At 43.4% G+C, this 24492-nt stretch overlaps 1 protein-coding gene across 8 annotated transcripts in view; it reads left to right on the top strand.

Annotated features, from left to right (window-relative positions):
* Nucleotides 1-24492, top strand: part of lrba (LPS responsive beige-like anchor protein) — a 179758-nt gene that overhangs the window by 30831 nt on the left and 124435 nt on the right. For 7 of the 8 annotated variants that reach the window (XM_034585804.1, XM_034585874.1, XM_034585863.1 and 4 more), the window contains exons 12-29: nucleotides 295-447; nucleotides 1093-1261; nucleotides 1651-1730; nucleotides 2462-2524; nucleotides 3102-3199; nucleotides 3534-3626; nucleotides 4611-4719; nucleotides 5096-5177; nucleotides 7139-7262; nucleotides 7380-7572; nucleotides 14362-15738; nucleotides 15833-16026; nucleotides 16407-16560; nucleotides 17135-17315; nucleotides 18989-19116; nucleotides 19712-19819; nucleotides 19941-20082; nucleotides 20365-20719. In XM_034585804.1, coding sequence (XP_034441695.1) covers nucleotides 295-447; nucleotides 1093-1261; nucleotides 1651-1730; nucleotides 2462-2524; nucleotides 3102-3199; nucleotides 3534-3626; nucleotides 4611-4719; nucleotides 5096-5177; nucleotides 7139-7262; nucleotides 7380-7572; nucleotides 14362-15738; nucleotides 15833-16026; nucleotides 16407-16560; nucleotides 17135-17315; nucleotides 18989-19116; nucleotides 19712-19819; nucleotides 19941-20082; nucleotides 20365-20719 — 3803 coding nt within the window. The remainder of the gene's footprint in view (nucleotides 1-294; nucleotides 448-1092; nucleotides 1262-1650; nucleotides 1731-2461; nucleotides 2525-3101; nucleotides 3200-3533; nucleotides 3627-4610; nucleotides 4720-5095; nucleotides 5178-7138; nucleotides 7263-7379; nucleotides 7573-14361; nucleotides 15739-15832; nucleotides 16027-16406; nucleotides 16561-17134; nucleotides 17316-18988; nucleotides 19117-19711; nucleotides 19820-19940; nucleotides 20083-20364; nucleotides 20720-24492) is intronic. The other variant, XM_034585812.1, reaches the window with a different exon arrangement.

The raw sequence follows: 24492 nt of genomic DNA, 5'->3' as shown, positions 1-24492 counted from the left end.
ACACACACACACACACACACACACACACACACGTAATATGACACAGACTTTGTTTTTCCCTCAGCTGTATTCAGAGGTCACAGCTGGATTTTGTGCTTGTTAGGCAGAAGAGGAGCTCCTCCTCATCTTTCTCTGCATGTGTCCTTTCCCTCCCCTCTCTGTGTTGAACCTCGTTCCCTGTTTGTTCTTTTTCTGTCTTGACTCCTTTCACTGACACATCAATGTCTTTTTTTCCACCACATATATTGTGACAATTTGTGCCTCACCGCCTCTCTGTCTCTGTCTGTGCTCCAGTCCTCCAAGGTGCATGTGACGCGGCCCGTCCTGGACATCGTGCTGGCCTTTTCCAGATACCTTAGCAACTTGCAGAACGGCATCTTGCTGCTGAAGCAGCTGTGTGACCACATTCTGTTCAACCCTGTCATCTGGATCCATGCCCCTGCCAAGGTAATGGGAATAAACACAGAGCAGAGCAGGATATCAATCTACTCTTGATTACATTTTTAACTAGAAGGGAACTTGGAATGTGCATCTCTCTGCTAAGGCTGATTGGCCACTTTCTCACCATATTGCATATACATGTCATAGATATTCACAGTCTACACAAACCTGATTCGATCTTTAATACCTCTAAATTATTCCTAGAGAATAAAAAAAATGGCTTAACCCATTAAACGAATCTGCTCCAATAGTTAATGGGCTCTTTCTTGGCCCAGAGCCCACACTTCCATCAAGTTTCAAGAAAATTGGCTGTGTTGTTTTTGCATTATCCTGCAAACAGCCAGACACACCTCAAGATCATTTGGTGAATAGAAATATGCTGACACATAGTCATAATCACCTTCCCCTGAATGTTCCTTTTTATTTACAATATTTCACAGTTCAGTTCAGAGTTCAAGGTTATCCCTTCCCTTCATCTGTGACTCAGACACTTTTAAAATGAGAATGACTTGTCTCCGAACCTGACGGGCAAAGAAGCTTCCAACTTCAGTGGATCAGAAAGCTAGGACGCTCTAAAACTGGATTATTCCCCCTTAAACGATGTAGTGTGTGTCACTGTGTGTGTTTTCACGTGCGCTGCTTCTCTTCCAGGTGCAACTGACCCTCTACACTTACCTGGCGACGGAGTTCATCAGCACAGTGACCATCTACAACGCCATTCGCAGGGTGGGCACGGTGCTGCAGGTCATGCATACACTGAAATACTACTACTGGGTCGTCAACCCACAGGACCGCAGCGGGGTCATCCCCAAAGGCCTCGGTGAGACGCACACACGCACACACACACGCACACACACACACACACTAAAGATGTTCCTCCTCTTGCATTTCACTTGCATGTCAATCAAAAAAAAATTATGATAATGAAATCGATTTCAATACTATTATGACTTTTTAAAACTATTATAACAATAAAAACAATTCAAAAAAGTTCAATAAGGTTGCCAGTGCATCGTAGGGCTGACGTATAGAGACAAATAACCATTCACACACATTAACCATATATGAGCATGTACACAGAAATATGGATTCACACATAACGCATACTACGCAAATACTCACTTTTAAATATAACATGTTTAATACCTTTGGGTCCTGCTCAGTCACTAGCTACTAACATCAGCCCTTGTTTGCTGTGTGGTTTTTCAGATGGTCCGAGGCCAAACCAGAAGGAGATCCTGTCTTTGCGAGCTTTCTTGTTGTTGTTTGTCAAACAGCTCATAATGAAGGTACGTCCCACCATGCCAAACAAAAAGAGCTGCAAGGATTCTCTGTAGAAAGCAGCACATTAGGATCCTAGAATAACGTGCACTAGTGGATCAGTGTCTGTTGTTGCTGCAGTCTGATTGTTGATGGCACAAACATAATGCACTATGGTGAAGGGAAAACTTGCTGCTACTTTCTGCAACAGCAAAAGTCCTAGTCAGGGAAAAGCAATAATTCTTCCAAATTAAATTCTATTATCTATCTGACAATTTCTACTTGTTTTAGCATTGTTTTCATCTAATAAAAACATATATGAATAACATTTTTATGTTTGGATGTGAAGATATTACCCGTGGTTCTCGTTTGTTAAACTACTTTTCTTGATTTACGTTTGTAAAAAGTGGAAAGTCCGTACATACACCTAGAAGCTCTTGTTTCAGTATTATTTGCCATAGTGACATTTTGAGCACAAGGCCTTTCCTCAGACTTCTGCTTTATGTTGTTTTGCCTCGTTCCCTCATCAGTGTAATGACCTTTTCAATAATCCAGCTCAGATTACTTGGGACTTTAAAAACAAATCTTTGCAGAGCATTGGGTTCACCTCAAGATATTTGAAAATGTTGTTGTTAGATTAATTTGCTGTTTCTCCCAAGTGTCTTAGGCAGTTTTTCCTAATGAGTTAGGCCTATAGTTCAGATACTGTAGTGATCACAGTGGGAGCAATCATGATAAAATCTTTGTGATTATATTTCAGGATCATGGAGTCAAAGACGACGAGCTGCAGAGTATCCTCAACTACCTCCTTACCATGCATGAGGTAGGCTGCTCCTCAGTTACTCATGCAGCGGGTACCTCACCACCAGGTGGCGTCATAGCACTACTGTACTGCTCTGCACTGTCTGTCCTCCATCTGATGTTCTGGGAAAGAGCAAACAATTCCTGCCGCTAAAGGCAGAACTACTGTTGCTTGTTATTTTTCCCCACGTCTGCCAGTTCAGTGTCCTGGTTGAAGTGGTTTTGTTTACAGTGGAGTGTTGCATGACAAATGAATCAGTCGGATCAGTCAGTAACTCAGTGGGGTGATTACAACACGGGCTGAAAAACATGTAGCAGCCTTTCTTTTTATAGAGCCCAGACTGTGATTCACATGCTCATTACTGCTGCTACTACCAGCCGTATAGAAAGCAGGAGAATAAATATCAATAATAAGAAACTGCACATATATTTCTTTCTATCTTTTACTGACGTGTTCAGTTGACTCTGAATTCCTCGTCACATAAGTTATCCTCTTGAAAGCGGACTCGCTTCTTCAGCTTCAGTAGAGACGATAATTGTCCCACTGGTCTCCATGAATACCACAGTCCCCTCAACTCCTCTTCCTCTCTGTCCCACAGGATGATAATATCATGGATGTGCTGCAGTTGTTGGTGGCTCTGATGTCTGAACATCCAGGGTCCATGATCCAGGCCTTCGACCAGCGCAATGGGATTCGGTAATGATCACTGATTGGGTTATCTGCTAATGGACTTGTTTATTAGTCGGGATATAGAATATAATGGTCACAGTTGGAGTTCAATGTTTGGATTTCTATAGTTTTAGTCTTAGTCACTCTAGATTTGTGTGTTAGGTTGGAGATGTTTAGTATTTAATTTAATCATTAATTCATCAAATTCTATTTTAAACAATAAATATGTTTGTGAAATGGAAATTGTTTACGCGATACTCCTGCATAATCTCTAATCTGATGCTACAAGTGTGGTAAATGTTAATGTAAACTTCTAATGTTACTCATTTTTTATTGAATTAAAATGTGCTTTTCCTCACAGTGTGGTTTACAAGCTTGTGGCCTCAAAAAGTGAAGGAATTCGGGTGCAGGCACTCAAAGTGATGGGCTACTTTCTGAAGCACTTGCCACCAAAGTAAGTACAAGTTCAAATCCTTACTTAATCACTGTTGTTCCAGATAATACGTTAAGTTATAGTTATAATTTCTCTTTAGTTGAGTGTGTGTCAGAAATGTACATTATATGTTGAAGTATACATTTTAGTTGGAGCAAAATTAATAAATAAGTAACAACTAAATAACAAGAGAACGGTGTTACATTTTCAATAGTTTCTGAAGTGTGTTTCCATAACTTTCATTCTTCAAACTTTCCTCAATTTCATATATTTCATATAATATTTAAAAGAAAGCCAGTGTGCTGTTGATATTGGTAAAATTAGTTATAGAACAATTATGAAATATTGTAGTTTACAGAGGAATCAGGCATCTAAATTCCAACACTTACTGGTTCATGTTAATGCTCATTCTCTTCTAGCTGGAGGCCTCAATGTCAAAATATATTAAAAATACTTTAATTATGATGCACTGAACTAAACCTCTCTATGTTTATTTATTTGGTATTTTTAAGGTTTCCATTAGATTTTTGCTGATCACCACCAATTAAAGTGTGTGTGCACCCAATGAGTGTTTCAGTAGTTTTTATGCCTCTCGATCCAGATGTGAGATTGAATCTATCTGAACTCTGACTGCAAACAGTCCACTGCTTTATTTATTTGTTTTTGTCACAATGCTAAAATTTGGAGTGATCCATGATGAGAGATGAAGGTGACAAAGAAACTCCTCTTACTCAGTCAGCAGGGATCCTCTTTTCATTTCCTCCACGTCACATGCCAGCTGGAGCGCGTCTGATTTATACACCTACAGATTTCCACTGCTGCAGATATTTGACTCATCGGAAACTCCAGATTTTGCCTTTTTCCACTGTCTTTGAAAATGTGTAATTTTATACCAAGATTATACAGATTTAAAAAAAAAAAAAGACTGCTTTATTTCCTGAACAATGCTCTGGCACATAGCGATGTTTACTGACTGACACTTGACCCCCTTAATGTCCCGATCAGGAGGAAATCTGAGGTCATGCTGAGTCACGGCCTCTTCTCTCTGCTCACTGAACGGCTGATGCTGCACTGCAGCCAGTTCAGCATGACGACCTACAACGTTCTCTTCGAGGTCAGTGCTCTGCCTACGTTCACTCTCCAGAACCTGAACTGACCACGACACAGAAACACACGTACTAATCTGCGTTCAGCTACATGCTAATATTTTTACATGTGCATCTGATTCACAAAACTACTGTATTTGTGCCTAATTTGCTAATCTCTGTCAAATCTTTCTACTTGTATGAAAATTTAATGAAAAGCCTAAAACAATAAATTGTATGGTTGATCACCTGCAGCAACTTGATTTGACAATTATTCAGAAACATACCACACATCGGTGAAACGTATACACAGCCGTGTGTATCTGTACTGTGGTTTGTTTCTCTGTTATTGCAAAGCCCCGTGCAGATATTTACGACTCGAGTCCCCTCTCTGTCCCGTGGTAGATCCTCACAGAGCAGATCTGCACTCAAGTGATCCATAAACAGCATCCGGACCCCGACTCCACTGTGAAGATTCTCAACCCACGTAAGTGCCTCCTCTGCGCCACACTACTGCCCTAAATCATCCCCCTGTAGCGTACCCTCTGCATACCTACTGCTCCACACTGCACCGGAGCATATTCCCCACGGAAGAGTGCGATCTCTATATACAGTCAAACAAATGAAAGACATAAATCCTGCAGCCAGAGGGTATTTTCATACAAGGGGAACTTAAGCATGGGGATGGTGCAATAGCTTTGTGTGATAAATATATACACACATCTGCTGGTTTTATTGGGGGCCGGTATCTGTCAGGAATAATTTACATATAAAGGGAATTATAAATATAGTAAAATCATAAAAACATAATTTAACGTGTGAGAAATTCTGTGTTGGTGTGTGCATTTAATACATTTTATTATTTAATCAAACAACTGAACTGCACTTAAGTTAGTTTAGAGTGTATTTATTATGTTTACACAGTTTGTGTATGTACTTTGTGGGGCAAATATTTATGACTGCGAAACAAAAGTAAAATGAAACTTGTGTATCATGTTTATATTTTGTATTTTATGATTTGAACATTTCGCATGGATCATAACCTGTAATTATAGGTTTAAATAACATTGTTTTAATGTAAAATACTTTGCATATGGATGTATTCATATTTAGGGTTAATTACAATATACTCACACACAAAGAGTGTATATATATATATATTTGTATTTATTCTTTCCACCTCTGCATCATTACTAGTTGAGATTGAAGTCCTGGCTCAGATCAATGCTCCCATCAGATATTTTCACTCACCTGCAATTTCACATCAGCTCACAAAATGTTTTTATACGGAGAAATCTCAAGTATCCATTTCAGCCGAGAGAAAGAAAACATCTCTCTCTCTCTCTTTTAAACGGCTGCTTCCACACGTAGAAACTTGCACAGCTTTAATCAGTTAGAAATCCAAGCACTTGGTATAATCACAACCAAGGTTTACTTCCAACCAGCCTTAATCTGACAAGGTCCTGCTGCAGTCACACATTGATTATCTTAAGCCTTTATTGTGTTAAAAACTCTCCTGCCCAACCATCCCCGACAGGCGGTATATATCACCCAAACCTTGTATAGGTTCGTACATGTGAGCGCAGTCTGTGGAGCACAGAGCGGTGGTCTGTTTCTCCTTTGCCGTGCATTCTCTTGATTTAATCTGCGACAAACTCCCAAAATGGCCCCCTGATTGCAGTCTTTAGTAACGTCAGAGCCAATCAAACAAACCGAGGAAGTACAGTTTCCCTCAAATTAACTCAAGGGAAAGGGGAACCTAGAGCAAATGGAAAAAAAGAAGGGAATACGCCATCCCTCCATCCTCATTCCCGGTACATGCGGGGGTAATTTTCTGGCGGTAAAGGTTCAGCGACTCATAATTTGAGTGACTAAGGCGTAGAAACAACACAACCGTCTGCGGGGGCAAGGGGGCAGAGGTGAGCACCGAGGTTCTGAAGAGACAAGTGAAATCCAAGCCCCTGCCGTCTCCCTGCCCAACGCAAATGGACACTGACATTGTCTAGATAATTCATCTAAACAGTCAGTCTCCTTGGTTTAACCGAAGCCAAGCCTCGCAGAAAGGGCCTGCGACTCTGGCTCGCTCGTCTGAAACAATACCAGAACCATTACAGCATAATAAAGATCAATGGGCCAGACTTTCTCTCTTCCCCTCCGCTCTGTTTTTCTTTGCAGACTTTCAGGTGTGCACAGCTGGGAGTTCAGATAGTTTGTGACACAATTATTTGCACATGTTGAGACCAATGTATGATTTTGCTGTTGATCGGCGCAAGTTTTGGTCTCCAAGCAAGTTTTGCTTCCAAACTTTTTCTTTTGTTATAAAGTACAACTTCCTGTCATTTATCATTATTAGCAAATGGACCACGTGGACGTACATCAAGAGGTTTCTTGATATTTATGTGCATTTTTGCACCACCCTTAACATTTTTTTCTTTTTGATATTTATAGAGATTCTAAAGGTAATAGCTGCTCTACTGAAGAACTGTCCTCTGTCTCCTGAGAGCATGGAGGTGCGCCGGCTCTTCCTGTCAGACATGATCAAACTGTTCAATAACAGCCGAGAGAACCGCAGGTACGAATTCAGAAGAAGCTACATCTCGCACACTCTACTCCCGCATAGTGTTTACATGCTGTAGGGATTCACACACACACCACCTTCTCAGAGCCGTGCACGTTTTTGGGGTTTCAGGAGCCTGCTGCAGTGCTCGGTGTGGCAGGAGTGGATGATCTCCCTGTGCTTCATCAGCCCGCGAAACAACGAGGAGCAGAAAATAACGGAGATGGTGTACGCCATCTTCCGCATCCTGCTTTACCACGCCATCAAATATGAGTGGGGTGGCTGGCGCGTCTGGGTGGACACCCTGTCCATCACCCACTCCAAGGTCAGCGCACTCATTAAATCCATGCACGCCACACACACACACACACACACACACACACACACACACACACACACACAACTTAGACGAAGCTTTGTTTATCTTCCTCTGTGGATCTTCTATCTCCTCATCTGTTTCATTTGTTCCGTTTCTGTTTTTCTTCATTTTTGTATCACACACTCTTCATCTCTCCTTTCTCCCTCAGTCTAAACAATTCACCGCGTCACTGTAATCGTAACCGTCCTCATCTCGATTCCGACCAACCAGACAGCCGTGTTCAGTCAGAGCCATCAGCTCTGTCACCCGTATGTTTAGTTTGCCTCTGACATAATGCAATTCATCGAATGAGAAATTAGAGAGCATTATCCTCAGTCTAGTGTAGCCTGGTAACTGAACCGTGCCTCTCCGTGCCCATCAGATTACGCTTATGGAAGCTCTACAGTGATTATAATGTAAAAGCTAGTTGCAGTATAAACCAGGGGGAATGAATCCACCAGCCTCTCCACTCTTTATTTATGTATAGAGTATCTTTCTTTCACGTAGCACAGATAAAAATAAACTTCTGGCACTTCTTATTTCCAAAAGTGGAATTCAAAATGCTGCTTTAGAAATTAAGTGTTGATATCGTGTTACCGTCCTCTGTTCCAAAGCAGTGAAGTAATTGAGGTTGGTGTCAGATTGTGGTCTGGGGGGTTTTTAAGCCTGGCAGATTGAAGGTTGAGTTAAAGAAGTGCCGGTGATATGAGACCGCTTCGCTGTGGCGTGGGCGTGCTGTGAGTGCTGGCGTCCAGTAGGGGGCACAGGAAGACTGCAGGGGGGGAGAGAATCGATATGAAGCCAGCAGTTAGCCCAATGATGTGTGTGTGCTGTGTGTGTGTGTTGTGTTTGCGTGCTGCTGAATGCCCTGAACTCCCAGCGTCTCCCCAGAACTAACTTCCCGTACTAGCGTGAATGAAATGCACATATGAATGTCTCAGGAAAATGTCTGTCCTGTCAGTCAAGGGCAGTAGTTGATGTAAGATGAGGGCGTAACGAGAACAATTTGCTTTGAAAACGTAACGGCAGAGGTTCTGCACGCTTTGCTGTATTTTACTGTTATTACATCAGTGTGGATTTATTTAAAATTCACATTACTTTATCCAATTTGAAATGTACTTGATCAGAAATGTAACTGGCTTTGCTCTTGGATATTTTTGTTGGACAGTGATGATGAAAATGTTGGTGACACAGTTATGCTCTGGTTTCACCTGTGCATAAGGCTGCAGCGTGTTGGGGGGGGGGGCTCATTTTGCATCATAGCAGTGTGTCTAGTAGGTGTCGTGCAGAAAGTGTTTATTCTTCCCTCCACACGACAGCCTGTAATTGCCTCTTTTCCTATAATTGCACAAGATTAATGCTGATTCTTCTCGGCTCTCGTAACAACACCCAGCACTCGCCGCACAACAGAATTTTACACTTAGACTGTGTGTGGATAAACCCATGCACTTCTAAGAAGCGAGAATCAAACGCACACACACATAGTGCAGGGACCTTGCCTGTGTATCGGATAGTAGCACCGGGTGCTAGCCACCAAGATACATGCATTTGCTATAAAAAAAGCTAAAGAAACTCAATTGCAATTTTATTGTCCCGTTTGATAGATTTCCTGCCACCTTTGTAGCACCGAAGCTGTTTGTCACTGTTGCTCTCTCCTCCCACTGCTGCAGGGCTGTGTGTGTGCGCGTGATTGTGTGTGTGCGTGCGTGCACACATGTGTGTCTGTGTTCGTGTGAATGTGAGGTACCAGGCACATTTTCTTTTTTTGCCCTCCTTTTTCTCTTGGGCTCTGGAAAGCCCTTCTCTCCGATCCCATTGAATATTCATCGGAACCGTGCAAGAACAATCAGAGAAACAGGGCCTCATAAATACAACCAGCCCACTGGGAGCCTCTTGATAAGTGCATATATGCAATCACAAATACACACACACACTTCACCCTCACAGAGACGGCATGATTTAGTTTCCCTTGTGTCAAAAACGGTACAACTTTGGCGTGTGTAGAGATAATGAGCCGAATGCTGAATCCATGTTTTCACTCCTTTGCCAGTGGAGATTTACAGGTTACACATCTTTCTCATCTACACTAAATCTATGTGCTGCGTTTGTCATCAATACATTATTGCTTTTTGTATCTTATACTTTTTTTGTCTTTGTAATTTTTATCGCATTTGAGGGTTTGGTTTAATTTGACTGTATAAAACTGACACAGGCCCAAAACTCATGAAAGAACAAGGCGAGCAACTGACTGTCTTTACTTATACTTCTTGTTATGTGAAGCCAAGGACACTGTATTAGGACCATCTGAGATTATGATAATAAATCGTAATTAACGGAAATAAAAACATTCTTTTTACCAAATAATTAGCAAGGATCTTCAGGATCAAAAATCTGGAACTAATCTCACTGTTTCTTGAGAAACTACGAAACATGTTTGAATATCACACAGATGTTAACAATATACAGTCCACTACCAAACCTTTTCTCCTCCTTCTGATGTTCAATCTCTAAATTAACACTTCACCTAAAATGATCACTTTATTCTCATAATATTATGACCTTATTCGATCCCCCCCCCCTTTAAGTGGCCCTTATATTCTGTTGTAGTAAACTGAAGGAACATATTGACCCTCTTCTTTTAAATGTTTGTACAATCAGACTAGTCTGTAGGTAAAATGTGTGTTTAAGATTTACTGTGAAATGTAGAGGAGCTTTATTTGTGTTTTTTTGTGTTTGATTGAGCTGGTTTAATGATCACCCCGAGATTTCTTTCCTTTTATTTTATTTTTCATTTTGAGGTCAACTGTCACAGCAAAGAAAATGTGTAAGATAAAAAACAGCATCTTGGGTTGTGTGTATTATTAGTGTGCATGTTAGTGTGCGTTTGTAGGTGTGCAGTACCCTTCTATGTCATTCATTATCAAGTTAGTGTATCTGCATATGCATCGCTCTAAATAGACAGATGTTCCTGCAGGTGGGCACGCTGACACGACAGCCCCCCCACCAACAACCCTCACCCCCACCCAAGGTGCCCCTCGTCCATCTCCGCACACAAATCAGTCTGAGAACGAGGAGATCTCCGAAAGGGAAGAGAGATCGGGGCGTGAAGGTCCCTCCGTCCTTCAGACTCCCACTGTCGGCTAACTTCATTATAGCTGTCAGACATGTTCACCACAAAGATAAATACGAGTTGAAATGAGCCGACAGATCTTTGACAAAATATAATATACACTAAGGTATTGAAAATAAGCTGCTAATTTTCACAATTACATTTTTGGAAGAATGAAGTTTAAGTGGAGCGGTTCAGCCTTATTCAGTTCGTGATGGAATGCCAAACACGAGAGTTAAACAGGTTGACCGAACAGTTTCTGCCTCCGGGGGTTATTGAGATATAACACACAGGACTCAAGCTGTTGTTCTTGGCAGAGAGTTTCAGGTGGATGCATTGACAAGTGGACAAAGAAAGGAGAAAGTGTAGACATGGAAAAGCCAATGCTAGATAAAAGCCATGCTGTCGAGTGGGGAGCAGTACACAAGTGTTAGCATCTTTGTATTTGGTCTTTTATCTTGTAAATATTAAAATCACCTCGGGAAATGTCTCATAATCAGACGACGGGTATTTCCATAATTTTCTTATTTGGCTTAAAGCTATTTTTTTAGACACAATCTTTGTGCGAGCTTGTCCTCCTGTAGCTACGATACGAGTGCCAAATACAGTAAATACTAAATAATGGTAGTGGCTGGATCAGGCGAACAGGAGAAAACAAAGAAGAAAAAAAATGTTTTAACGAGGACTGAGAAGGGAGGATTTTGTAAACGAGGGCAAAAACCGCAGGGCCAGCACAACAGTTACAGATGCCATTGATTTTGGAGGAGGAATTGCATTTAGCTAATCGGATTAGAGCCATGCTGCCCTCCCCATTTCCCCCCCCTTTGTTTTGTGGTCGCTCGCTATCGATTGATCTAAACGTGGACTCCCATGCTGCCACTGTGGGGTCTCCCCAAGATCAACGCTTTGCCACCCGGACCCCACCTTGCAGGTCCTGGTGCGTCTGCTTCTTCTGGATCAGTCTGGTCGGGCTTTGGAAGGAAATGGAAGTTCTGCTTTAGTCAGATTGGTCTTGTTACGTTCGTCGAGGGCGTTGTGTTTTCACCCCTGTCAAGTTTGTTTGTAAGCAAGATTACACAAAAAACGACTGAACAGATTTCCACGAAGCTTAGTAGAAAGATGCGGTGGAGGTTATGGAGGAACCCATTGAATTTTAGTCTGGATTATTTTTTCCACTTTCTCCATTATTGAATTATAGGGCGTTTTTCCACCATTTTCCAAGGGAACATTTCATGGATCTAGATTTTAAAGATATCCCCATAGTTAGGGGACAGATGTATATGTATTGATTGACCGCAGGAAAGTTGAGGGCTTATTACTTTTGTTTTTTTTGTGAAATACTTCAGACCATACAAACATTCCGGGAAATGAACAAGCAGCGATTTTCCCTCTCGAAGCGCTGCACTGTCTTTTTGTTTACCGTCGTGTGTCCCGTTTCCAAAGCACTTCAGATCTCTTGTATGATCTGTCCGTGGCGGGCTCCGTTAATACCATGTTACCTGTCACATTAGAAAAAGCCCACCATGTTTTTGTACATTACCATAACATTTTCCCATATACCCCACCGAAGCCAGGCCCGAGTTATGGAGTAGAATGAAATTAGATTAGATCAGCGCTGATGTCTTAGCCACCCAAGGCAGTTTCTATATATTGCAGCAAGGCTAACCACTTTTTTTTCTTTTAAAAAAAACCACAGAGACATTTTCTACCTCTGTCTAATAGTAACTGGATCTGTTGCGGAGCCGCATTTTAAGGCCAACATACATCATCCTAATGTACAGTCTGCATCCTGAATCTATGACGTAATGCGCCGCGCTGCTCTCCCGCATAATTTCCACGGCGTTGCACTTTGAATGCGGCCTTTTAATTGCTAAAAAATGCTAAATGTCAAATTAAGCTCAAACTAATGGGGTAGAAGGTCTCGCCGTGTGATCACTGGGAGAAAGAGAGAGGGAGGAAGAGAGGAAGGAGGAGACGGACTGCTGGTGCATTTAGAGCAGGCTGTGCACTCAGAAAACAGCTATGGATTACCAATCACTGTGCCCCACTACGGAAGATTAATGAGCACCCGTGTAGCAGGCTAATTTAGAACAATAACGCCTAATTAATTACAAATAATCAGCTTCTTTCACTCCCTTCCCTTTCTTCCACTCTCAATGACTCACTTTCTTTTTCTTCCTCCTTTGCTATTTCTTATTCATTCTTTTTTTTTTTCTTCTTCCATTTGATTCCTGGCTTTCTCGTTTTCTTTGTTTCTCTCTCTCCTTCTGTCCAAATAGCCTCAGGTGAAAAAGCAGCAAAGTGGGTCTAGTCTTGCACCCCCCCCCCCCCCCCCCCCCACACACACACACACACACACTCCACTTGACTCCCCCAACCCATCTTTGACTTTCTGTCCTCCAAGCCCAGTGATTAATGCAGGGTCTTAAATTAGGCGTGGGAGGATTTGCCGATGCCGGACACGCACTCAGCGCAGCGAGCAGACACGCACTAATAGTATCTACTGCTAATCTATGACTGCTAACATGGATGGGCTCTTCCTCAAATGCCACTGCAGAGCATTGTCGCTATAGACGAGCAGTCTAGTCGACCCATATCAGATGGTGAGAAGACTGAGGGAGGTTAATAGGCTGTGGGCAGCTGGGAAAGTTTTAAATGCGGACCAGTTAGTCACAAGTTGTCCCAGTGGATAGATGTGGTAACGAGCTCACAACTTAACAGCATTAGGAAAAGATCCCGCTTCCATAATTTGAACTTTGAAGAGATAATTAAATGTCTGAAAGTGTAAGAAGTTTATGTGAGAGAGGTTTATGGTAAAATATGTGAGGGCCTCAGCTGGATCAGTTTTGGTTGTATGTTTTTGGATGTAACCACTAATGTAGTTTAACATGGTAACAAGGTTGTGTTAGTTGTCATTTCACTACTTTTAATGTCCCATTTTTCCAACAGCATTACAGAAAGCACACCTAATTGTTATTTCCAGTTTATTACGATTTTGGGCAATAAACACAAGTGGTCAGAGAGGTTAGTCACACTTTTAAATAAACCTCAAGCTTTGACCAACTTTCTTGGACGAAAAAACTAATTATGAATTAAAAACTGTCCTTTGTAAATGTCTGTAATAGTTCATGGACTGACTTCTGGGGATGTGTCCACACAGGTTTGAATGTCCTTTCGGGTTCATGCACTTTCAGTTTTACCTACAGATAAAGTAGTTTTAGATTTTTCAGGAACTGTCATGTTTACAACGTATTATCTCCCCCAGTGAGGGTATGTTTCCATCGTGGTTTAGCAAAAACTACTCAACTGATACCCGTTGGATTTTGGAGTGGATCTGGATAAATGGGTGGATCCAGGATTCTTCCCCCCCCACTCTCTCTGACATAGTGAGACAGGGCGTTAGCTTTGGCGGAACGATGTGTTCTCCAAGGGCCTTTCCAGTTTTTTGACCTGTCACACTGTCTTAACAATTACTTAGTTGAGTAAAATGCCATCATATGCAATTGAAATGATGAGCAAAACCTTAACAGCAATACCTTAGTTGTAATAAATTGGCATTTAGTTTTTTTTTTTGATCCATTTGATAGCTGGTATCAATACAAGTAATGTTTCACACAATTGATCACAAACTCTTTGTGTGTTTGCAGGTGACCTTTGAACAGCACAAGGAGAATTTGTCCCGCATGTTCCGTCAGTACCAGCATCAAGAGTCTCTTGGCTCAGTCCGGACCATCTCCGGTGTCAGCCAAAGCTCCGAGAACATGGAAGGCGTTAACGGGTCGTCCGCAGAGGAGACGGCCCCCAACACCGTCATTGAGCTCAGGGTGGACGAGCTGTCCCAGAAGTCCCCTGAATCAGCATCCAGTTCCACCATCACCTCCAGCCCACAGGAGACCGCTGATGAAAGGGGGCAAGCATCCATCACGGTGTCAAACATCCTGGAGAGGCCTGAGGAAAAGGAGCAGAAGTCGGCTGAGGGGCCTCCAAGAGACAACTCGGGTGATGGAATAGAGACGGACGCTACCGCGACACCAACAACGGCTGCAGAGGAACAGAGCGAAGAGACCAATAAGCAGGAAGCAGCAACTGAGACTTCCCCTGACGAGGACACGGATCATCTACAAACATCCGCCAGTGACCCGTCTGAAACGCTGGACACAAAAGCAGCGGAAGTGACCAGAGACTCTGCTACAACTCCTGCGAGTGATGATGCACAAACACCAACAGATGGCGAAAAATGCGAGAGCGAACACAACCAAGGAGAATCGTCAAACTCTGCGACGGAAGACTCTTTAAATGAAGTGGACACGGAACCACCAGTGGTTTCAGAAGAAGAAGTTAAGACCGACCAAGCCACCCCTCAGACTGCAGCCTGTCAGGAGAGCAGCAATGAGGACCAGGTCGATGTTTCATCTGTTGGCGACCAGATCCAACCCAGCGATGTTGACGATAGCCAAGAGGAGACTGCTTCTGTTGCTGCAGAGGAAGGGGAAGCATTGAAGGAGGAAGATGCACATATGGATGATGAAGGGAATAAAAGTGACCAGGAAGGAAAGGAGGTAAAAACGGAAGAAGATAAAGAAGAGGTTAGTGAAGACGAAAAACCTGTAGAGAGCGAAACTGAAGGGAAACCTAATTTGGAGAGTCCGACTCCTCCGGTGGAAACACCCGAACAAAATGTGACAGAACCACCCAAAGAACAAGTTCAAGATGAACAGTCTGAAACCACAACTTCAGACCAGCAGCCCTCAGACACCACACTGCCCCCTAAAGCTCAGGAGGGTGCAGAACAGTCAGACCCCGCCTCACCTAGCCAGCCTTCGGAGACCAGCGGTGGAGAGGAAACCGCATCCAGCGCCCCAGAGAGCAGCAGCAGCAGCAGCACCGCCGCCGCCGCCAGCTCTGACACCCAGAGGAGCGCAGACACCGTCAGCAAGACCAAAGAGATAAAAATCGCCCGACTGGACGTGTCCAATGTGGCCTTAGACACCGAGAGACTTGAACTGAAGGAGACCTCCATAACAGTATGCACCTGTTTGTTTATCTCACTAATTTGTGTTGTTAAGAGAAAATGTTTGCTCACATCCTCGTGTTTGAGCTAATCCTGTTTCTCTGTAGGATACAAGCCAAGGCCCGTCGACCACAGCAACGGCATCAGCAGGAAGTTCTTCAAGTCAGCCGAGAGAGAGCGGCGCCTCGGCCCCGCGTTCCACCATGTTCCGCATCCCAGAGTTCCGATGGTCCCACATGCACCAACGCCTCCTCACCGACCTGCTGTTCTCCATTGAGACGGAGGTCCAGATGTGGAGGAGGTAGGACGATTCGCTGACTCTGACCAATGCTTAAGCAAACAATTAGTTAGTAAATTGATTAATTGAATTGAGATTTATTGAGTTTCTATGTCCCTCGGGGGCTAAAGCAGCTCTGAAGATTCCATTAAGTCTCTGTTGTTGTTGTTGTTTTCGAATTCATTGTTTATTGAACACACTTGAGGAGGTCGACCAATAGAAATGTTCCTTTACAGATGGAAACTGTAGGAGGTTTTTGTTTATTCGGTTCGCTGTTATCTGGTGTAAAACTATGATCACTGTTTTATCTGTAGACAAGTTACTGTGTTGTGCAACATTTTAACTATTTCAAAGATGTTATTTAAGTGTAACAAACCATCTTTCTGATTTCTTGTGTTTCTTAGTCACTCCACAAAGACGATTCTGGACTTCGTGAACAGCAGTGAGAACGTGGTGTTTGTCCACAACAGCATACACCTCATCTCCCAGGTGGTGGACAACCTCATCATGGCGTGCGGAGGCATTTTGCCTCTGCTCTCTGCTGCCACCTCCTCCTCTGTGAGTCCCCTAACCTTTTCTTTTCTTTTTACATCTTGTTTTTTGTGTGTGTGGCTGTAGCCGATCGCTCCAGTCACAGGAAGTTATCCATCCGCATTGACCTTTCTCAATCGCATTAGACTACAGTTAGCTGCGTCCTAACATTGTTAGATTGTTTTTGTGTTGTCTGACCTCAGTGACTGTGCCTCTCTTACACGATTCCTCTGCTTCTGCCAATGACCTGACCTCCCTGTCTACGGAGCAGGTTGATGTTCAGCTCCATTGTAATTCAGTTACATTCAGTTCACTGCGGCCTGTAACCAAATAAAAAACAGAATGTGAAGAATTACAACTTTACATGAAAGGATGTGTTTCTAGTACAGCTGTTGTAAATGTTACACATCTACATTACGTCCTCAGATATACATTCTAAACTGTTTTAAATACATGACCTATATAATATATGTGGTTAATAATTGGCTTTATTTTGTATCTTTTATTTATGTAAAGCAAATTTTTAGGGGTACTGACCAATCCCTTATCCCTACTTCTTTAATAACCTATCCATTCCTTTCTGTGTAATCTCTGCTACTAGCATGAGCTGGAGAACATTGAACCGTCTCAAGGCCTGACGCTGGAGGCCTCCGTCACCTTCCTGCAGCGCCTCATCAACCTCGTGGACGTGCTCATCTTCGCCAGCTCCCTCAACTTCACAGAGATAGAAGCAGAGAAAAACATGTCGTCCGGAGGCCTCCTTCGACAGTGCCTTCGCCTCGGTAAATACTCTGAAAACTGCCAATTAGCTTTTTTTGCCACATGCATTCTTTCCCTTGGTTTTCCCATTTTTTTAATGACTTCAAACGTGCAGAAGCTTCAGACGCCAAGCTGTTCAGCTGCTCCCAGATTTTCCCTCCGTTTATCTTCTCCTTTTACTAAGCCCTCTGTCCTCCCCCCCGTTCATCGATCCACCTCCTATCAGCCGGCGGTAGCCTCTCGTATTAGCCCCAGTCATGGCTCCCTGTAGCCTTTTTGACCCTCCCTTCTGTATTCTCTCTTTCCCCTCTGCCTTCGCCCTCTTCATCTCCCTCCGCCGCTCTCATCCCCTCGCCTCTTTTGCTCGCGCTCGTATCAGCACTCTCTTATCTTGTTATTATAACCCCACTGCATGGCAGCACTCTAAAATGGCTGCTATCATGATGTAGTGAGTTCTCCATAATGGCCTTGGCTGTACTGTAGCGCAGCGTAGCCCGAGGCCTTTCTCAGCCTTCTGTTCCAGGCTATTAAAGTTTCCACTGACAGCATCAAAAGCCAAGACATCGCTCCAGCTGAATAAAAGATATTGAAATTCCTACATTATTAATTTTTTTCTATGGCGAGTATTTTCAGCAAACACACATCAACACTATATAAACACACACAGTCGCTTGGAAGTGGTGCAACACTCTGTTCTCCGATTTAAATAATTTCTCCATGCTTTGTTCCGTAAGTGTCGACGTGCATATGCATATGCAGGTTTCCGGTTTTGCTTTTAGATCCTCATCATAGTGAAGGTTGCAAACAAAAAGGCTGTCGGAATGGAAACATGTTCTACAAAAAGCACTCCCTCTCTCAGATATTATCCAACCGACACCGCTGCTGTCGGGGTTCTGCAGGAAGACGATGCCACCGTTCCACAGTCCCCGTTTTAGAAAGCAGTCGTTATGAAATGAATATTTGATGAGGTATGCACTCCCCATTGCTGGCACCTAATCTGATTTTGGGCGACTGTAACAAGGTTTTAGCATCTCCACCCCCTCCCTCTGTCCCTCTCTTTTATTTTTTATAAATGGTCGTATGAAAGAGAAGTCCTAATGGAAAAAGTGAGCCCATTTCCAGGCAGAATAAATCCCTCCTTTCGTAATCTAAATGGCTCAGAGTTAACATTTGTCAGTTGTCAGGTACAGAACAGTGGGGGTTGGGAGGGGCTCCGACAGAGGAGCAGTACATTAGATTACAAACGGTGCGTGTGCCAGTTTCCAAGCCACCTAAACTTGTCGCAACAGAAGATATGTCTTCTGCGGCGAAGGACGTTCGGTATCTTGCTGCCTACTCAGCATGTGCACACCTTAGCAGTGTCATTTGTTATGGGAGCTGCACGCTGGATGTGATTCAGGAGCACACTCGTGCACTATGACCTTGGGAGGAGAGGTGGAGCAGGGAAGAGTGAATGATGCTGCCAGAGTTGGCCAGAGCACTGACCTTGGTGTGGCCCCACTTTTTCTCCTTTGTTTTCGTCCCTCTCTGCTGCTGCTCCTCTTGTGCTTTTTCTCTGTCTCTCTTGCTGGATTTTCAATTCTCATTTTTGTGTATTTGCTTTTGGAGTCATAATTGTTTTCGTACATATTTCTTCTCTGAAAGCATCTTTATTTATATGCTGTATCATAATATCTGCTCCTCTGTCCCTCCCCAGTGTGTGCAATGGCAGTGAGAAACTGTCTGGAGTGTCAGCAAGCCCAAGTCAAACAAGGCTCCGAAGGCCCAGTCCGCAGCGCCACGCAGAGCTCTGGGCTCGGAGCGTCCAAGTCTGCATCTGCCCAGGCAAGTGCTCCAGATCCTGTCATCTCTTCATTACCTTGTAAATTTTCTACACTTTCTTCGGAATGCAAAACAACACAGTAAATCTCAACAATTCACTTTAACTCTTTTACTGATCATTCTTTGAGGTTTTTTTTACATTGGAAAACCTCCTTCATTTGCCCTTTTCCTGCATTTAATCATAAACCGGTAGGAGCTTTTTTCCTTTGTCCTGCTCACCAACAGCAGCCGGGTGTTATTGCATTAGCTCATATCTTATTATATTACCACCGTCGGTTGCTCTTTGTTACACTAGACTTGGTTTTTGCCATTGCCCCTTTGATTTGATACAGTGACTTCCAGTAAAGTCCATGTTGTTCTTCCCTGAACTGGGTGTTAAAGCTCATTTATAATGCAGCGGCTCTATAGAAAAGCCATTATGTTAAGGACATGATCCCAGGAGGGACAGCTTCCCTAAGCTGTGAAACCTTAACCTCCTCCACATAGTGCACATGGATTACCAAACATCCTGATTGGTGTAGAAACGCGTGTTTTTCCTGGACTTCACTCGTAGATGATAACATGTGGTAATGGTTTGATGTTTCTTGGATGCATGCAGAGTCCTGTTGATGCAGTGACAGGTGGAATGTCTCCAATCAGAGATCTGGACCGGCTGCTTCAGGACATGGACATCAACCGCCTCCGGGCCGTCGTCTTCAGAGATATTGTGAGATGTCCATCCGCCACATTATGCTCGTGTACACATAACATCCGTGAAATAACACAGATATGATGGCTTTCTGACGGAGATACACGCAGATCTTTTTAGTGTGTGTTGTTTGTTCCAGGAGGACAGTAAGCAGGCTCAGTTTCTGGCTCTCGCCGTGGTGTACTTCATCTCGGTCCTCATGGTGTCCAAGTACCGGGACATCCTGGAGCCGCACAATGATAAGAAACATCCCCAGCGATCCCAGTCTGCCAGGAGCACAGGTATAAAACAGCCCCAGGGAAAACGCTTCTTTTGTAATATTTATATAAAAAGAAAAGAAAACTGAGCGCTGTGAAGCCGCGGCTCTGAATGTTTTGCTTTAACATTGCAACAACCTCTCACGTGTTTCTTAATGTTATAGTATGAAAAATACTATACAACTTTAAGATATACAAAATATTACATAAAATGTGTTATTTTTTTTGCCTTTGAATCATCCCACAGTTATTTGTGTCTCTCATGAATTTGCTTTATTTCTCACATTATTATTTGTGTCTTCTTAGACAGCGGTGCCCTCTCTGCTGGACTGGAAGTAGAGAATGGCGTCTCTCTCCGGCGGTACGACTCTGGCATCGGCGATGACCACACCTCGACCGCTGCGAGCGAGGCCGACCTGTCATCCTCCGGCATGACTCACGGCCCCGACGCCATCTCGGAGGCCTTGTCCACGCTGTCGTCCGAGGTCAGACCCGCTCTGCCCTCTGATTCAAAGGGCAAGAATGTGAAAGACATCCTGCGCAGCCTCGTGAGCGCTCCATCCGAGGATATCATGGTGGACCCGAGTCTGCTGCCACCGGCGTTTCTAGGGAGTATGAGCGATTTGACCAGAAACTCACTGCAGATCCACTCCTTTGATAGGTACGAGCTCAGGGCCAAACATGGCTTGACACACACACACACACAGAGAAACACACACAATGGATCTTATTCTCAGAGTATTTCCCTCTTCCTCTCATTGCTCTTTCTTTAACTTTCATCAGTAGTCGTCCTCGAACAAAGAACCTGTCTGTAGAAAACCAGGAGTCATGTCTGAGATGGAGAGAGGAAGCTGCTTCTTTTCACTGTGTCACTGATATTAAACGACTTTCTTTTTCATCTCCTCTGCTGCTCGTCTCCTTCGGTCTGACATTCGAAAGGGTATCCCCCCCCCCCTTTTTTCCTTAAACGCTGTACAATTTGCATTACCCCTGGAGGTGTTGGGGGGGGAGAACAGTCAGGAGCGAGGCTTCAAAAGCCGAGCGGGGTACCGAAGCCGCAGACGGGCCCAGGTGAGAGAGGATGGTCATCGGTCTGGTTTGCATTTGGAGCGTTGATTCTGAGGCAGACATTCAGAAACGGCGGAGGGGGGGAGACGATGGTAAAGAGCGAGAGGGGGAGAGATGGCAGAAGGGGGAGAGAGAGATGTCTCCATGGGGGTGATGTCAAGTCAAGGTTCTCATGTATTTGAGAAACATTTCTCTGTTTCTCTCTCTCACACACACACAGTCGGTCTGCCCCCCCCCCCCCCCCAACTGTGGGAATTCCACGGCATCTCTGTGATCGCGTGTCTTTATCTGAGGAATGCTTTGTCAGGTCTCAGAGCGCTCCTCATATCAGGGGGATTAGACTGGCTCCTGTCCGCTGAGCACACTCAGTAGGAAGAGAGGACGTCAGGAGAGCTGGAGAACATAGACTAACAGCTTGCTCGCTGCCTATGGGAGCCCTCTCATGAAAGGTATCCAGCCCAGGCCCACCGAGCGAACTTAACCCCAGCTGCCTCTTTAAAGGAGATGAAAGCTACTCCCAGGATGCTCACACACGAACACCTCGTAGTGTGGCAACTCCGTGATTATCTTCAATATTAATTCAAGGATGAGGTTGGCAATATTTTTGTCGCTGAAAAAACAGAAATCAGAAGTGTTTTTGAAAGGGTTTCCAATGGGGAAATGTAATTATCTGAATTTTAAGCATTAGAACGTCTTAAATTTGTATATTACAGACTAGGTCTCAAATGCTGTAAGGTAGGTCTTAATTATTTTGTATTTAATGCTACTTCTGTGGCGATAATGGTTTTGGTGGCATGCACAATTTTCTAATGACTCCATGTGTTGTAGTTCTTTCTTAATGATCCAAATATTAGCACATTGAAATAAAAGTACAATGGAACTGATAACTACAAACCCCCCCCCCCCCCCGGTCAGAATTGATCGCAGTACGCTCGGCTGTGGCTTTGGATACCTGCCGTCTCTGCCTGTAGTTTTGTGAGATAACACAGTGACTCGAGAGTTATTCTCTTCTCGGTCACTTCAACTTATCTTCACCTTATGTGTAAGTAATTCTGGGACTCTGATGTTCCTTCATATTGTACTTTACATAGATCTTAACGTCCATTCATTATGGTCTTAACAAGTCTTAACTTTATCATGTAGAAACCTGTAGAAACCTTCTGATAGTTCTTGGGTCTAGTTCCTGATTAACTGGCTTTGGCTGCAGAGGCAATACTCTATTTTGAGCCTTTTCATTGGATATGTTGACAATATGAAACTAGAATGTCACTCAGTAGAGTGCATACCTCCGCTAAGGCCCAACAGTCTCCTTATGAAACCACATCTCAATTCACCAGGTCCAGATTTTTATTTGGACCTGCGTCAAATTGCAGACACTCGTAAATATCAGCCTCCTAAAGATGCCTGATTTTTCATCGAGATCCATGAATTATTCTCTGAGAAATCGAACTAAAATGTGTAAAAACACCCTATTTCACGTTGTTAAAGAAAGCAAAAACAATTCCTGATTCCTCCCCCTGATCTGGATCCACACCAAAAATTGAATGGGTTTATTTCTAAACCAGACCACTGCCTTTCACCGAGTTTCCTGGTCATCTGTCCAGTTGTTTTTGCACAATCCTGCCTACTAACAAACAGACAAACTAAACGATAACAAAACCTCCTTGGCAGAGACGAATCCCATCCTTACCCTTTAATCCAGGCCTTTTTACTCATTGTCTACATCTATAAAATGAACATCAAATTTCCCATCTTCTATAGCTTCTTTTTTCTGACCCAAAACCCCCAAATTATTCTGATGTATTCTGATTAACCTACCATCCATATCATTCACGGGCTCTAAGCCTATATTTATTTTCTTATCTCCTCGGTTTACAACTCTTTATCAGCCCGCTGTCTCTGGTCCTTGCCCCTGACCAACCTACCACGCATCTAGCTGCGGCCTAACAGTGTTTATTATCTTGTTGTAATGACCCTATCACTGACAGCATCTGCTACTCACCAGGAAGTCTCCCAGTGATACCAGTGCAAGTCAGAGCCGACATTCTGCACTGACACCTCCTGCCAAAACATGGCAACTTTCCGCTCGACCCAGAGGATTAAATTTACGAGACCAATGCATGAAAAACGCCACCCCCCCACTAGATAAAAACTGGGGGGGCGGGTCAGAGGGTGTAGTAGTATCCCTTCTGATTTATTTACTAGTGGAGACCTGCTGGATTTCTCCCATCCATTTCTCAGCCATGCCCCTGTTATGACAGCCAGTCTGCAAATATTTGCTGACACTGACCAGAACTAAACAGTGTCATTGTACAAGTCGGTGATTTAGACTTCATGGTTCGGCAGAATATGCGAGTGTTAGACACTGGGATATACACGGTGTAGTTGTTTGCATTCCTGGCAGCAGACGCCGCATGCGTGAGAGAGCTGATGTACGGATGAGCTGTGCTGATGGTGGAGTGTTGTTAATGTACTGCTGAGGACAAGAGAAAGCATGTCGGACACAAACAGACTTTAACAGCGGAGAGCTCCCTTTCTTTCATTAATTTTAGTCAGCAGTGTGCAAAAGTGAGCCTGTGTGAGATGAAGAATTCAGCACAGAGGACACAGATAGAGATTCACTCCGTTTCACCTGCTGTGATTGACTCAGAGTAAACTCGGTGGTGATTCTATATCTAACTGCTCAGCTCTTCGTGTCCTTGGTTGTAAAAATAATCAGTTATTTGTACCTGTCATTTAGATTAATGTTGCATGTAGACCACTGATGGTTTAAAAGAAGACTGGAAATGAAACCATTAAACCAGAATAGCACTCAGTAGAATGCACGTCTTCGCCAACACCCAACAGTTTCCTTAATCAAGCTGCAGCACATTTCACACAATCATAGGTTTCAGTCCACTAAATATGCCCACATTTTGAGAAATCAGACAAAATGTCAAAAAAAGCCACTGTCACTGTGTTTTAAAAAAGTGATTAATAGTTCCTGGATCTGCCCATTTGTCTGGATCCGTGCCAAAATTACAGTTTTACTCTCTTGTCCCACGTGTCGTCCTCCCACCAAGTTTCCTGGAAATCAGTTAGGTAGGTTTTGCATAAATCTGCAAATCCACAAACAAACAAACAAACCCACCCACCAACAAACCAAATAACCCCAAAAAGTACTTATTTTTTCTTGAGCCAAGAATTGAATGTTTTTGAATTTCAAAATACCCCATCCTGAATTTCCAAAGCTTTTAAAAAACAAAAAACAAAGTATTAATACAGAATATGCACAAATACAAAAGACAAGATACCTCCCAATGTCACAAGGTAAAAACTGCACTATATACAGTATACAAAATATGCTCATACAAATACATACAGTTG

This window comes from Hippoglossus hippoglossus, chromosome 1 (genome assembly GCF_009819705.1).
Source record: "Hippoglossus hippoglossus isolate fHipHip1 chromosome 1, fHipHip1.pri, whole genome shotgun sequence".
NCBI lineage: Eukaryota > Metazoa > Chordata > Actinopteri > Pleuronectiformes > Pleuronectidae > Hippoglossus > Hippoglossus hippoglossus.
This window is presented reverse-complemented; position numbering and strand designations above follow the sequence as displayed.